General features: G+C 54.3%; 2 protein-coding genes across 14 annotated transcripts in view; one reads left to right on the top strand and one right to left on the bottom strand.

Moving 5' to 3' along the window:
* The window catches only part of TTLL10 (tubulin tyrosine ligase like 10), a 52,014-nt gene extending 43,072 nt beyond the window's left edge, over positions 1-8,942 (top strand). For 10 of the 12 annotated variants that reach the window (XM_065935989.1, XM_065935991.1, XM_065935993.1 and 7 more), the window contains 3 exons: positions 5,753-5,869; positions 6,217-6,310; positions 6,575-8,942. In XM_065935989.1, the coding sequence (XP_065792061.1) occupies positions 5,753-5,869; positions 6,217-6,310; positions 6,575-7,008 (645 nt within the window). In that variant the 3' untranslated portion in view covers positions 7,009-8,942. Of the gene's footprint in view, positions 1-5,752; positions 6,350-6,574 lie in introns of those variants that run through there. The other 2 variants (XM_065935983.1, XM_065935992.1) reach the window with 2 other exon arrangements.
* A 2,827-nt stretch (positions 8,943-11,769) lies between these two features.
* On the bottom strand, positions 11,770-14,772 carry TNFRSF18 (TNF receptor superfamily member 18). Of its 2 annotated transcripts, XM_065936881.1 has the most exons (5): positions 14,619-14,772; positions 13,634-13,756; positions 12,654-12,741; positions 12,281-12,483; positions 11,770-12,217 (listed from the first exon to the last, which is right to left on the bottom strand). In XM_065936881.1, exons 1-5 carry the CDS (start codon positions 14,770-14,772, stop codon positions 12,093-12,095), a joined length of 693 nt encoding a protein of 230 aa, XP_065792953.1. In that variant the 3' UTR covers positions 11,770-12,092. The 2 variants fall into 2 exon arrangements, with proteins under 2 accessions (XP_065792953.1, XP_065792952.1); XM_065936880.1 differs by having other exon boundaries at positions 11,770-12,483.
* Between the last annotated feature and the right edge of the window lie 935 nt (positions 14,773-15,707).

Genomic DNA, 15,707 nt, shown 5'->3' with positions numbered 1-15,707 from the left:
CAGTTTGTCTTTATAGGAATTTTTCCATTTCTTCTAAGTTACCTAATTTCTTTGGAATATAGGTTGCTCGTGGTATTTTATGAACAATTATAATCCTTTTCATAATCATTTTCATCTTTATGTAAAGTCTTTCTTTAAAAAAAAATTTTTTTTTACTCTTTTGGCCACACCACCTGGCATATTGTATCTTAGTTCCCTGACATTGAAAGTGAAAGTGTTAGTCACTCACTCATGTCCAACTCTTCCCAACCCCATGGACTGAAGTCCACCAGGCTCCTCTGTCTATGGAATTTTCCAGGCAAGAATACTGGAGTGGGTTGCCATTTCCTTCTCCAGGGGATCTTTCTGAGCCAGGGATCGAACCTGGGTCTCCTGCATTGTGGGCAGACTACCGTCTGAGCCACCAGGGCCAGGTATCAAACCCATGCCCCCTGCACTGGCAGCATAGAGTCTTAACCACTGGACCACCAGGAAAGCCCCCAGGTCTTTCTTTCTGGATTTTAGTAATTTAAATCTTCTTTCCTCTTTTTCTTGGTCAGTTTAGCTAAGGGTTTGTCAGTTTTGTTGATTTTTTTCAAAGAGCCAGCTTTTGGTTTCATTGATTTTCTCTATTGCTTTCTATTCTCTAATTCCACTTGTATTCACTCTAATTTTTATTATTGCCTTCCTTCTACTTGCTTTGGGTTTAGTTTTCTCTCTTTTTTTTCCTTAGGGTTGAAGATTGGCTTATTGATTTGATTTGAGATCTTTCTTCCTGTTTAATATAGGCATTTACAGTCATATATTTCCCTTTGAGCACTGCTTTTACTGCATCCCATAAGATTTCGTGCATTCTGCTTTCATTTGTTGCTTGAGTGTGTTATCTTCCACACATTTGTGAATTTTCTAATTTTCTTTCTCCTATTGATTTCTAATTTCATTCCATTGTGGTCAGAAAACATACTTTGCATGACTTCAACCCTTAAAAAAGTATTGAAAAAAAAAAAAAAGAAAAAAAAAGTATTGAAACTTGTTTCATGTTTTTTGTTTTGGCTGCACTGGGTCTTCGTTGCTGAGTGAAGACTTTCTCTACTTGCAGCGGGTGGGGGCTACTCTTTGTTGTGATGCACAAGCTTCTCATTGTGGTGGCTTCTCTTGTTGCGGAGTACAGGCTCTAGAGCATGGACTCAGTAGCTGTGGTGTATAGATTTAGTTGCCCCTTGGCATGTGGGATCTTCCTGGTCCAGAGATCAAATCCATGTCCTCTGCCTTGGCAGATAGATTCTTAACCACTGGACCACCAGCAAAGTCCCTATTTTATGTTTCAACATACTGTCTATCCTAAAAAATGTTCCATGCACACTGGAGAAGAATGTGTAGTCTGCTGTTGAGTGGAGTGTTCTATAGATATCTTTCAGGTTAGGTGATTTATAGTGTTGTTCAAGTCTTGTATTTACTTATTGATCTTCTGTATAGCTGTTCTATCATTGAAAATGGCATAATGAAGTCCTCAACTATTATTATTGAATTGTCTATTTCTTTCAGTTTTGTCAGTTTTTGCTTCATATATTTTTAGGCTCTGTTGTTAGGTGAATGTATAATTATTACATGTTCTTGATTTATCATTAGAAAATATTCTTTTTTCTTAATGTCATCAATTTTCATCTTAAACTCTATTTTCTCTGATATTTGTACAGATGTTCCAGCTCTCTTTTGTTTACTTTTTGCCTGATAAATCTTTTTTTTTATTCTTTGACTTTCTACCTATCTTCGTCTTTGAATCTAAAGTGAGTCTCATAGAAAGCATGGGGGGTGGGGGGATGCATTCTGCCAATCTTTGTCTTTTATTGGAAAGCTTAATCCATTTACATTTAATATAATTACAGATAAGTTAGGATTTACATCTGATCTTTTGCTATTTTCTATATATCTTATATCTTTTTGTTTGTTTCTCCATTACTACCTACTTTTGTGTTAAATATTTTCTAATGTACCATTTCTAGTATTTCTTTCACTATACGTTTTTGAGTTATTTTCTTATTGCTGCCCTTGGGATTACCATTAACATCTTAATTTAAAACTATCTAGTTTGGATTCAAACCAAGTTAATTTCAATAGTGTGTTTTTTTAATTTTTTCCTATATAGCTCTATCTCTTCATTTATGTTGTTACTGTCCAGCAGCATAGATTCATAGTTATTGTTTTATGCAATTGTCTTTGAAATAAAACAGAAGGAAAAAGACAATTACCAAAAAATGAATGTGTAGTGTCTTTTATATTTAACTATGTAGTTATTTATAAAACAATGGAAACAGTGACAGACTTTATTTTCTTGGGCTCCAAAATCACTGCAGATGGTGACTGCAGCCATGAAATTAAAAGACGCTTACAAAAAAAAAAAAAAAAAGACGCTTGCTCCTTGGAAGAAAAGCTATGACCAAACTAGGCAGTATATTAACGAGCAGAGACATTACTTTGCTGACAAAGGTCCATCTAGTCAAAGCTATGGTTTTTCCAGTAGTCATATATGGATGTGAGAGTTGGACCATAAAGAAAGCTGAGTGCCAAAGAATTGATGCTTTTGAACTGTGGTGTTGGAGAAGACTCTTCAGAGTCTCTTGGACTACAAGGAGATCAAACCAGTCAATCTTAAAGGAAATCAGTCCTTAATATTCATTGGAAGGACTGATGCTGAAGCTGAACCTCCAACACTTTGACCAGTTGATGCGAAGAATAGACTCATCAGAAAAGACACTGATGCTCGGAAAGATTGAAGACAGGAAGAGAAGGGGACAACAGAGGATGAGATGGTTGGAAGGCATCACTGACTTGATGGACATGAGTTTGAGCAAGCTCCAGGAGTTGGTGATGGACAGGGAAGCCTGGCATGCTGCATGCAGTCCATGGAGTTGCAGAGTTGGACACAACTGAGTGACTGAACTGAACTGATATAGTTAATTCAGGGATGCTCTTAATTTCTTAACGTGAATTCAAATTATTGTCTAATGTCCTCTCATTTCAGTCCAAAGGACTATAGACATGTTCTACTACTGATAATCTGTTTTTTAAATTTGGGAATGTCTTAATTTCTTTTTTATTTTTGAAGGATAATTTTGCTGTATATACAATTCTTGGTTGACAGTTTTATTTTTCTTTCAGTATTTTGAATATGTCAACCCACTGCCTTCTGGACTCCATGGTTTTTAATGGGAAATTGGTTGCTGGTCTTATTGAGAAGCCCTTATGATAAGTCACTTCTATTTGCTGATTTCAACATCCTGTTTGTCTTTGTCTTTTAAAAGATTGCTTATAATATGATGGATCTTTTTGAGCTTATCCTACTTGGACCTCATTGGCCTTAAATGTGTAAATTCTTTTTCATCAAATTTGAGAAGTTCCACTACCATTATTTCTTTAAGTATTCTTCCTGCCTCTTCCTTTACTCTCTTTCTAGATCTCCTTCCATAGATCTCTGTAACTTCATTTTTCTTCATTCCTTTGACCTTCTGTTCCTTAGACTGGACAATCTCAACTGATCTATCTTCAAACAACACAAATGTCTTGCTCAATTATTATACTTTTCAACTCCAGAATTTCTGTTTAGCTCTCATTTATAATCTCTGTCTCTTCACCGATATTCTCTATTTGGTAAGACATTGTTCCTGTATTTTCCTTTAGTTCAAATGAGGTCTTCCAAGGAAACATCAGACATTACAACAAATGACTATACTCCTCTGCCAAACAGATTAATCCTGCTATCTCCAGTACCAAGAATGTAGGCTTTTTTCAAGGCATTGAGCTGGGATGCAGGGAATAGTATTAGAGCAGGTTAAACTACTACAAAACTTGCTGTTCCTACCAAGATGCAAGATTCTATTTGAATAAACATTCTTCAGGTGGCTGAACACTTTTGATTAATTTCCAGCATTCTAAGGTTAATTTTGACAAATTTGGCCCATTTTGGCTGTTTTTATGGAATGGCTTATCTCTGGACCCCTTCCTCTGCCCGTTTTGTGATGCTCTCGTCTCTCTTGATCCTGCTCAGCAAGGCTTCTCCCTGTTGTCTCATTGAAATGCTCACCAGAGTGACCTCCATGTTGTCAAACTCAGGGGTCAGTCCTGGTCCTCTTCTCCCTGACCTGTCAGCCAACTTTGGGCATAGCTCCTCACTCCCCATGGCTTCCAGGACCTTGCTCACTTCCTCTTAGCCCCCTGTGGGGCTCCCCACAATGGTTCTCTGGAGTCCAGTGTCCAGCCTGGCTCTACTCTTTATCTGCTTTTATCTACTCTTTGTCTTTATCAGGTATCACTTGACTTTATTTTTTTTAAAACTTCTTATTTTGTATTGGGGTAAAGCCAATTAACAAACAATGCTGTGATAGTTTCTGGTGAATAGCAAAGGAATTCAGCTGAATCTATACATGTATCCATTCTCCCCCAAACTCACCTCCCATCCATGCTGCCACATAATATTGGGCAGAGTTATTTGTGCTATACAGTAGGTCCTTGTTGGTTTTCCATTTTAAATATAACAGAGTGTACATGACCATCCCAAACTCCCTAACTATCCCTTTCCCGCTCCATTCCACCAGCAACCATGTTTGTTCTCTAAGTCTGTGGGTCTCTTTCTGTTTTGTAAATTAGTCTGTATCATTGCTTATATAAGGGATGTCATATGACATTTCTCTTTCTCAGACATCCCCTGACTTTAAATTCCATCTATGTGCTTAAGATTCCATGTTAAACATGGACCCTGACCACTCTCCTGATCTTGAAATAAAGCCTATCAGCACCCCGTCTGCAAGCTCACAGAGGTCTCAGCCTCCAGGGCCTCCTCTCGTCTCGGTTGATGAGGTCTCCACCTACCAAACATCTAGAGATAGCCCTTCATTCTTGTTTCACAGCTCACATCCTTTCATCAGTTGCATTGGCTTTACCCCAAAATAGACCTAGCATCCATCCCACCACCTCGGCTTCTACAAGCCAGCATATTTCTCACCTAGACCCTTGCAACAGGCCCCTTCAGTATCTCTCAGCATAGCAACCTGAGGACCCTGTGAGGGCACAGGTCAGATATGCCCTCCTGTGTACCACCTTCCACAGCTCTGATCTCAGGGTGAAAGACAAGGTCTTCCCACACCCTGAGAAGTGACTGGTGCCACTCTGGTCTCATCTCCTGCTGCTCCCTAGCTTGCTCCAGCCTCAGCAGCATCACCCTGGTCCTCTGACACCTTGGGCATGCTCGAACTTGCAGCTGTTGCTCCCGCCAGGTGTCCCATCCCCATCCCACAGCTTCCCCCTTCCATCTTCACCTGTTACTCACTCTCTTCTCAATGGGGCCCACCTGGATCATACCCCTTTCCCCACCACCCCGAACCCCCCACCTCTCACCCTGTTTAGCTTCCTTTAGCATGTGTGGCTTTAGCATGTGTGGCTTTGTGCACCATACAAAGTGCATAATGATTTACACATCAAGTTTTTTGTCTCTCTCCTACGAGTGAACTGCTCAAGGGCAGAGACTCCTCGGAAGCTCTCTCCACTCTCCTGCCACACCAGTCCAGTACCTGTCACACAATAGGAGGGCCATACATTTGTTGGATGCATAAAATGAGAGTGAAGGAGTTTCTGGCTGTGAGCCTGTGACCCTGAGAATGTGACAGTATGGGCACGGTGGGAGCACAGGTGAGGGATGGGCTGTGGCTGCTCAGGCTTGGAGGGTGTAATCAAGGCCCACAGGTGACGTCCTATCCCCGCCACCCCACCCCACCCACAGAAGCGAATGCAGCAGATCATGGCCCACTGTTTCCTGGCCGTCAAAGCCAAGCTGGAGTGCAAGCTGGGCTACTTTGACCTCATCGGCTGTGACTTCTTGATCGATGAAAACTTTAAGGTGCTGCTGAGGCTTTCCAGGGGGGTGGGCCTGGCAGGCAGGTGCAGGAGGCAGGGGCCCTCTGTGCACACCTGACCACTCAGGCAGGCCCCTGGGGTGGGCAGTCAGGTGCCCTCCCTAGCCCTGGAGGTGGTGTGTCCATAAGGTTTCACTCCTCCTGCAGCTGGGGTGGCTCCTAAGGCCAGACTCTCAGACCCTCAAGAGTCTCAGCCTCTTGGGCAATTGGGGGAGTGAGGTCATGGAAAAGAAGCGACCTGATGGTCACGTGGCTTAATGGGGACCAGGGTCTCAGCTTTCTCCTGGCCAAGTGGTAGGTGGGGAGGGATGCTGAGTAGTGTTGGGCCCAGGTGTGGCTGCTGGAAATGAACTCCAACCCCGCCCTGCACACCAACTGTGAAGTCCTGAAAGAAGTGATTCCCAGCGTGGTCATGGAGACCCTGGGTGAGCCACCCCCCAGGACCCTCAAACTGCCCCCCTCTGCCTGCACACGCTCTCTGCAAATTCAGACGCCCGCAAACCCAGTTCTCCAGCACCCTGAGGGCTGCGAGGCAACCCCAGCCTCTGCTCATGCCCCCACCTCCCCGCCAGCGTGGTGCCATCCCGCCCCTCACCACCCTGTCACCTCCAGACGGGGTTGGGGGTCCCCCCATCCCCCCCACCGCCCTCCCCCGCTCCGCATCCCGCTCACCCCTGACTCCTCCTCAGACCTTGCGCTCGAGACCTTCCAGAAGAGCCTACGCAGCGAAAAGATGCTACCACTGCTGTCCCAGCGCCGCTTCGTGCTCCTGCACAACGGCGAGACAGACCCGTGGCCGTGCCTGGGGGGCTCCCGCAACGTCCCCCGCCTGCCGCTGCCCCCACTTCGGCCTACCTGCGACGCCGCGCCCCTCGAGCCACCCCTGCTCCGCGCCACCGACAGGCCGGGCGCGCGCCGGGGCCTCGGCGGAGGGCCAGGGCGGCCCTCCTCCGCGCAACGGCGCCCCCGGCCTCCCGTCCCCGCCCCCGACGTCGCCCTGAGTGGAGGCCCCGAGGCCCAGGGCGGTGGGCAACCGCGAGTGGGCGACGAAGACCGGGTACGGGAGCTTTCCCTGGGGCCGGCAGAAGAGGAGCGCAAGAACGCGGGCCATCGCGGCTCCTAGTGGGCGGGCTACCAGCTCTCTCCCAGGGACCTATAAAAGCTACTTTGTTACAAGCACGGCCTCTGCCCCGCACACCCGGCCCCAAGACCCCCGCTGGCAGCCTCCTTGAACCCCGCGAGCCGCTACTTCACTGCTGGGACCCGTTCTTGGGGGAACATGGGGGTCGAGAGATGAGCCGCCGAATCTGAACCCCTGACTTTGCCCACATGGGCTCTTTCCATCCGGTGAAGCTCTCCAGTTTCTGGGCCCCCACGCGTCACCTATAGCCGGCCTCCATCCGGACCCTGGGCCCCTGCAGCCTCACAGGTCACCTACCCCCGCTGCCTAGTCTGCGGTCCCTGGGAAAGGCAGCCAGTGACTCCCAGGCAAGGGTCTGAGTCCCCAGGGGCCCCTCCAGATCCCCATAGGAGCACTTTTTCACACCAGGCCCCACCCTGCCCAGGCTCAGCTCCTTTCTGGGACTTCAGAGCACCAGGGCCCTGAGCTCCCCAATGGTGCCACGGTGGGAGCTATACAGCAGGCAGAGCATCGCAGAGGTCCCAAGAACTCAGGCTGTGGGCAACAGGTGCATAGTCGTGCAGGACGCTGCCCTGAGGGGTGTGCCGAGCCAGCATGTCCCTATGTTCCTTGTGGCCCCAACCTCGAGGCTGCTGGAAGAAACCTGCTACCACCAAGCATCCTGGACCAGCCATAATCCCCTCTCCACATCCACCATCCCACACCGACCCCAGTCCAGGCCCACCCCTATGCCTACTGCAGCTGGCACCCCTCCTCCTGCACTGCCTTTCACATATCCTGCCCTCCCCTCTCCCATCAGTCACCACCAAGTCACATGCCCTGCCCCTGTCCTGCCCACCCTCACTCATGACCCCAGTGGGCTCCACCACAGGTGGGAGGGGCTGCTGGGACCCTTGTTCTGCTCTGCATTGGAGTGCGGGTAGGACCTAAGGGGCAAAGGGGCTTGTCTTCCCCTCCCCCATTGCCCCTCCCACTCCTTTCCCAGGGGAGCAAGGGCCAGAGCAAACTAGAGGGCAGCTGAGCCACTGGCCAGTCCATGGAGATGTGCAGTCAGTCAGGGAGTCAGGGAGAGAAGAGCCAAATGAAACCTGGGGCTGAGAGGTAGAGACAGTCCTCCCGGGTCACAGAGCCAGTGAGGGCCCAGGCCAGGACCAAGCTGCCCTGTCACTCACAGCTCACCCATGCATCCCCACCACTGCACTCCCTCCTCGTCCTGCTGCTGTGGCCAGGAGTGTCGGGTCCCCAGGCCAGAAGCACGCTTGTCACCGTGTGACAAGCCCACCCAGCGTGTTGATGGGCTCTCCATGAGGCATCAAGCTCAGCACTGCCACTTCCACAGCCCAGTGGCCAGCTCTGCACCCCGAGGCTGGGGAGGGTGAAAACCAGTCTCCATCAGGGAGAGGTGGTCCCCTGGGTGGGCAGAGCGCACCCACATCAGTGTCTGCAGGGTCTGTACCAGTCCTTCCTTACTGGGGTGAAGGTCACTGCACAGCCATGTCACCTCAGGCTCAGCCCCTGGTCGTCCTGAGGGGCCTCTATACCCCATGTCTCAGCCTCCAGGCCTCTTCTGCCCCTTCCTCACATCCTGCCCACAGGGCCTTCGCCCACGCTGTCCTGGGGCTCATGACTTGACCCATGGTAGAACAGTGCTGCCCCCTGGATGTTCCAGCTCTCCTCCAGCAGGACTGATCCCCAGCCGGTCAAGGCAGTATCTGCAGAGATGACCTGACACTCGAGGGGAAGCTGGCCTGAGGCCTCCACTGTCCCTGGGCCCTGAGTGGGTGCAGTGGCCCCCAGGGACCATGGTGGGGTGAGACATGCATGTCCGTACTGGGCCCCCATCCCCAGGCAACCCCAAACCCTGGACTGTCTGTAGCTCTTGGGCCCCTGGTACCCAGAGAACCTGGGTGACAATAAATGAGGTTATCTTGCTGCTCGTTCATCCCCAGAGGTGATGGCCACACCCTTGCCCCCCATCTGGATCCTCCTGCAGTCCCTGGCAGTCAGGAATATGTTTCCACTAAAGAGCCCACAGGACTCAGAGGACCCCCCTCAAACCCCTCTTCCCTGCAATGTGTCTCCAAATAGAGGGGTTGGAACAGCCATGGCCCAAATCAGTGTCTCTGGAAAGACTCCTCTCCATGGAGCATGGCCACTCCTTATTGGGAAGTGGGGGTTCAGGGCCCTGAAAACCACTGCAGAGCCAGAGCTCAGCCCAGTTGCAGAGGAGAGGCCATGGTGCTGAAACCATGGTGGGGACTGAGGGGAGTGATGGCCCCAATTCCAAGTCAGGGCCCTTGAATGGCCAGACTTAGCACCATGGACCTATCTGATTGGTGAGGGGGCAGGCAGGGGCCACCTGCCCTTGGACAGCCCCCTGAAGCTGCCCTAGGACTGGGGCCGAGGGAGGGCAGACATCCGGTTCTGTCTAGGACAGGTTCCCTCCCTATGCCCACTATGGGTGTGTCTGTTTGCTTGGGAGGATGTCCCACACTGGCTGAGTCCAGATCTCAGGGAAGGAGGGGGTGGGGGGTCAGGGGCCTTTTCAAACAAGATGAGGTGCTGTGGCTGGGTGGGACGCTGCTGTGGCCGGAAGCACTTCTGGGAACAGAGGATGGCCTCTGGGCCCTTATCTGAGGCTGCACACACACCCTGGAGCCTGACCGGGGAGGAGCTAAGCAGCTGGAGAGCCTCCCTGGTTGGGGTTGGGGAGTTCCCGGGGGGGAGCAGCAAGGGGCTGGAGCTGGCCTGGGCAGAATCTAATCTTCGGGTCATTCTTGGGCTTGGTGACCTATACCTGTGCCCATCCCAGCACACTGGGCTGAGCAGGAGGTGGTGGGAGCACCTCAACACACCAGCCCCTTCCGTCCCCCACATATCAGCACTCTTGAGTCTCCTGTGCCTCCCGCTGCCCTGAGCTCTGCATCCCAGGCCCACCCAGGGCCTCCCTCCTCCCAACCTAGACTTGCTCAGGCCTCCCCTGGGCACACCCGGTCCTGGGCAACCCACCTGAGCCTCCTGCTTCCCCTTAACCGAGCCCCTCCACGCCCCTTCTTGCTCTGTAGGATTTCAGCTGGGGCGCCTCAGTTCAACTCAGGTCCAGCTTGCTACCAGCTCCCAGGAGGCTGCCAGGGAGGGACGTGAGTCCAGGAGTGGGGAGAACAGGGAGTGAGCGGAGGGAGCTGGGGTGACCAGTAGTGGGCAGGCCTGGTGGGGCAGAGGCACTCTGTAGGGAGGAGGGGAGCGTGAAGGGTGGGCCCAGTCCAGTGGCAGGGGCTCCCTGAGTCCTCCTCGCCACCCCCCCCCCCCCACCCCGCAAGCCTGGCCTCCCTCTTCCAGGCCCTGCGCTGAGCTGGGCAAATCCCCCTGTCCCCAGCCCGCTGCAGAGCAGGAATCCCCCGCCTGCTCCACATCACCCCACACCTGGCGTCACCTCCCCACCCACAGGCTGACTTTCCGGGCACTCCTCCCACGCCGGATGGCCGCCCCAGAGGACTTTCCGCGCTGAGTCAGCGGAACACGCTCCCGCCCGCCAGGCTGTCTAGGACCTGACTCCTGGCTTCATCAGGGGGCTGAGCCAGGGTGGGGACCCCTTCCCCACAGGTGGGGGGGGGGCAGTCAAGGGACCCACGTGACGGCGATGAGGAGGGCCTTCCTGGAGGTGGGTGGGCGAGGGTTGGTGGGGGACAGGAGATCTGGCTTGAGGGCAGAGGAGGAGCCTATGGGTGTGGCAGCTGGTTGGCTCCCTGGGCCCCCAGAGCTAGGACCCCAGGGGCAGGCAGAGAGAAGTGGCTGAGGGGGTTGTTCTCCCCCTGTGAGTGGTCATGAGCCGGCCACGTCCCTCCTTCCAGGCGTAAGCAGGCTGTGCCCCACAAGGGGTGGAATGCAGGGCGCAGAGCCCCTCTCCCCTCCACTTCCTGCTCTGTGCTGGGCCCACCTGCACCCCTGGAACTAGGTGGGGGTGGGGACCAGTGAATCAAGGGGCTCTTCTGGGCCGCGTGCAGGTGGGTGGGGAGGGCGCGGTGAGCAGGGGGGAGGGGGACAGTGCTAGAACACTTGGGGCCACAGACAGCAGGGGGGCCAGGTGTACTGACACCTGGAGAGGGCCGCTGCCAAGACCGGTCTCCCGCCAGCCACGCCCTGGATGCCATGGAGACCTTATCAGACTCCCCAGGTATCATGTTGTCAAGAGGCTGAAAAACACTGCTTGCCTCCACTGGGCAAGACCCCAGGACAGTGCCCCAAGAGCGAGGGCCCTGTGAGGTGGTGGAGGCCAACAGGAGGCCTTGGGACAGAGGGCTAGAACCAGGCCATTCTGAGGCTGTCCACAACCACCAGGAAGTGTGGGCAGAAACTTACCTTGCCCCAGATTGGGGCCCAATGACCCAAGGGCAGGTACCCCACAGGAACCAGCAGGACGTGCAGCCAGCCTGGAGCCAGAGTCTGGAGCACCCATGGCACAGAGACCCACACACACCAAGGACCCGGCTGCCCGAGCAACTGCCTGGCCAACCACCGGAGAGTGGGTTTGCACAGGGCAGCCAAGAGGCACAGAGGGCAGCGTCCAGCAAAACGTGCCTCCCCTGTGGTCCCAGCTGAGGGCTTGTGCCGAGGACTGTAACCGTCCTGCTTCAGCCACCCCCACTCCCACCTCGGCTAGGAAGGGACTGTGAGCACTGGTGGGGGGAAATCCAGAACCTGTCCATTCTCCCCCAGCACACATCCACTTAGGTCACTGGACAAGCTTTTATTGAGTGCTGCCTGTAGCCAGGTCCTTAGCCTCCTGTCCTGGGAACCAGGGGCCCACAGATGCGGCCCCAGTGGGGCAGCAAGAGAGGGAGGCAGCCACCGTGCATCTGGGTCTTCCACAGGATCCAGCCACAGCTGCTGCCTCTTTGGCATGATCCAGGGCACCGGTCACTGTCACCATCCCCCACCTGCTTCCACCATCGAGGGGAGCAGGACCGGGCCCAGAGCTGGGGCCCCACCGCGGAGCCCAGAGCCCTTGCTCCTGAGGGCCAGCCTAGGCCAGCTCCAGGGAGAGCCTGGCATGGGCCCTCCGCACTTCACACCCACAGGTCCTCCTGGTGGCCTTTGTTTTCTGACAGCCGCTCGCCCCGCTCCTCCTCAGGGAACTGGCAACTGCAGGCATCCTCGGGCGGGGGTGGTGGGGCCTCCAGGAGCTGGGCCTCTGCAGAGGGGCTGCGATCAGCCGGCAGGCAGGGGACCCCCCCCTGCCCAAGGCACAACTGACCTGGGGGCCACACTCTTTGCCTCCTCAGCTGAGAGATGTGCAGGCTCAGCTGGGTAACGGTCAGGGCCAGGATGCAGGCAGCCAGGGCGAGGATGACGATGGTCAGCAGGCTGGGTGGTTCAGTGGGCGGCAGCCCCAGGCGGCACACAGCATTGTGCGTCTTGTTCCCGGGGAACAGGGTGGGAAATCCAAGCTGGACGCAGCTGGGACACACGGACAGAGCCCTCGGTCAGCCCTCGGCAACCAAGCACTCCTCCGCACTGCTGCAATCCTCTGAGCTGTTGGGGGTCACTGCACCAGAAAGGACAGCAGAAGCCCCGCCTTCATGCCTGCCTGGACCTCCCAGCCACCAGAAGGCCCCACCAGCACTCACTCTGCCCAAGGTTTGCAGCGACCCTCATGGCCCCCAGAGAAGGTCCCCACGGCACAGTCAACACACTCAAAGCCGAATTTGAAGTTGCCTGGAGACAGACAAACATACACTGGCTGCAGGGGTGACTGGGGTGGGATCCTGCTGGTGTCCAGTTCCCCAGCAGAAGGACTCCCCTGCCACCTCATCGATTTGACAGGAGCCTCTGGGGCCTGGGATAAATCAGGTCCCCAATGTGCCCCTTTCCAGGGCAGGCTGTGACTCAGGGCTAAGTGGAGGGTCCCTGAAGGGATATGGGGGAGAGGAGGGACCTGCTTGCAAAGGATGGAGCCGGGCGGGGGGGTGGGGGTTGGGTAGAAGCCTGGCAAGAACCAGGCTGGGCCTTCGCTTGCTCCAGGAGGCTGGGAAGCAGGAGGCGGGTGAGGGCCCTGGAGATTGGGGTAAGGCTGTGCCCCAGTCACCCCTAGGCTCCCCTGCCCCAGAAACCTCACACAGTCCCTTGCCGCCCTCACTCCCCCAGCCCCAACATGCTCAGGCAGGCCCCACTTCCCAGGCAAAGAGCCCCCTAAGAGGATGAGAGGCTCCTTCCAGAAAAGGGGCTGAACTCCAGACTGGGCTCCACGTGGAGCATCAGGGTGGGTATAGGACCTGGACATAGTCTGAGCCAGGGCCTAAGAGCCAGACAGTCCTGGACACCCCTCTGTTCCTCACAACTGGCCCTGAGAGCATCATCTCTGGACAAAGACACCTAGGCCAAGAGAGCCACACACACAGTGCGCTGTGCCTCCAGCGAGGGCTGAGATGCCAGAACAAGAGAACTGCCTGCCTGCCAGGGTACCATAGGACCCCACACTGGCGCCCATCTGCCCAGAGGGTGTCCGTACCCCCACTTGCAAGCATTCTTCCACACCAGCTGTTATGAGCTCTGGCTGGGCCCTGTCAATGCCCCTGACCTGCATGGGCCACCCCCACCGACCACTTACCTTCAGGTTGCACTCCCTGGCCAGGAGGACAGGAGTGGTACTTGCAGCTCTTACACTGTGGGTCTCCACAGTGGAACTCGGGTTGGATACACTGACAGTCTGGCTCAGGACAGGTCCCCTCATCTGGGCAGGGAACAAGCAGCTCTCTCAGAAGCTGGGGGGAGCCCCCTCCCCAGGGCACCCCCTCTTAACCCCCAGGGAAGTGGGGGGCAGGGCTGGGCTACCTCAGCTGGGCAGAGTACTGTCTGGGAACCAGGACCCTGGCTTGGTCCAGCTGTGCCCCTCCTTCCTGGGCACCCAGCTCCTTCACCCACCTGGCCTGGATGCATCTCCCATTGCCCTGAAGCTGCTCTCACCCAGGGTGACCATGACTCAATGTGACCCAGAGCTATCCCAATGGACAAGGTAGTCGCCTGGGAGATCTACTCCCTGCCCCCTTTCCATCCTGCATGGCCCTCAGCTGCCAGGACCCTCCAGGCAGCCTGCCCATCCCTCCCTGACTGCTGTCCACAGTGCCCACGACACTGAGACCTGAACTCTAAGAGCCACTTACCACCCCCCAGGTCCTGGCAGGGTGACACCCTGGGTGTTTTCCCCAGGGATATTTGTCCCCAAACTGACCCATTCCACTTTTCTCCCACCCAGATATGCAAGTCCGAGGCAGGGAGCTGGCAGAAAGAGGAGCGCAAACCCAAACTGAGCCTGAGTGATGGCTACGGTCTCACTACCCACTCAGAAGGAACAGGGACACCCCTCCTCCACATTAGGACCCCTGATCTGTCTTGGGGAAGGTTCCCACACTCCCTGCCCCTGCCCCACCTCCCGGTCATCATCCCCCAACCCCCAGTCCCCAATCCCCAAGCCAATTCTGCCTCCGCCGCCGGGTTGCTCTGGGATCAGGGCTTTGGACCCAGAAAGCTTGCCCTGAGCACGGGGAGGCGCGCCGCGCTGCCGCCCTCCGCGCAGGAGCTCCTGCCTGCCTTACCTGGGGAGCAGCGGCAGCAGCGTGCCTGTGTCCCCGTCCCATGCAGAACTTGGCCAGGGCTGCATCTCAGATCGCCGAGGGGGCGCTGGCCCAGGCCCAGTGCGCAGAGCAGCGCGACACTGCACAGGGCCACTCGCGCGCCCCTCGCCCCCATGGCGTCCCCCTGGCCGCGAGCCCCGCCGTTTTAGGAAGCAGGCCCCTCCCAGACACGCCCAGATCCCGCCCCGCGGGCCGCTCCGCCTCGGCCACGCCCCAAAGATGCCAGAGGAACTGTTCCCATGCGTGACCCCCGAGACCCTGCGACTCAAAATCCAAGGCGTGGGTGGAGGTTTGGGGCAATGAGACTGCTCTGGAAACTTAAGCAGCGAGGACGCGTCATCACTCGTTTGACCAGAGCACAGGAGGATCCACTGGACGTGAACTACAGACTCTGGGTTAGGATGAAGTGCCAGTGCAGGTTTGTCTTTTGTAATAAATGCACTGTCCTCAGGGTTATTGAATTTTGCAGTAAGGAGTTCATGATCTGAGCCACAGTCAGCTCCCCCTCTTGAGCTTGCTTCTTGGAAGAAAAGCTATGACAAACCTAGATATTAAAAATCAGAGACATTACTTTGCCAACAAAGGTCCATCTTAGCCCCCAAAGCTATGGTTTTTACAGTAGTCATGTATGGATGTGAGAGCTGGACCATAAAGAAAGCTGAGCACTGAAGAATTGATGCTTTCGAACTGTGGTGTTGGAGAAGACTCCTGAGAGTTCCTTGGACTGCAAGGAGATCAAATCAGTCCATCCTAAAGGAAATCAGTCCTGAATATTCATTGGAAGGACTGATGCTGAAGCTGAAGCTCCAGTACTCTGGCCACCTGATGTGAAGAGCTGATTCATTGGAAAAGACACTGGGAAAGATTCAAGGCAGGAGAAGGGGATAGAGGATGAGATTGTTGGATGGCATCACCAACCATGGACATGAGTTTGAGCAAGCTCCAGGAGTTGGTGATGGACAGGGAAGCCAGGCCTGCTGCAGTCCATAGGGTCACAAAAAGTCAGACACAACTGAGCGACTGAAGAGGGGGTATTGATGGGGGGGGAAG

The sequence above is a fragment of the Muntiacus reevesi genome, chromosome 5 (genome assembly GCF_963930625.1).
Source record: "Muntiacus reevesi chromosome 5, mMunRee1.1, whole genome shotgun sequence".
NCBI lineage: Eukaryota > Metazoa > Chordata > Mammalia > Artiodactyla > Cervidae > Muntiacus > Muntiacus reevesi.
Note: the sequence above shows the minus strand (reverse complement) of the source record. Positions and strands in the feature narration are given on the sequence as shown.

What these genes read in the sequence shown, in the direction of transcription:
- TNFRSF18 (XM_065936880.1), bottom strand. Translation starts at nt 14,772, where the DNA reads ATGGGGGCGAGGGGCGCGCGAGTGGCCCTGTGCAGTGTCGCGCTGCTC. An exon ending in CTGCTGCCGCTGCTCCCCAG is followed by an intron (nt 13,757 to 14,618) that starts GTAAGGCAGGCA and finishes TTCCCTGCCCAG; the next exon opens with ATGAGGGGACCTGTCCTGAG. An exon ending in CCAGGGAGTGCAACCTGAAG is followed by an intron (nt 12,742 to 13,633) that starts GTAAGTGGTCGG and finishes GTCTGTCTCCAG; the next exon opens with GCAACTTCAAATTCGGCTTT.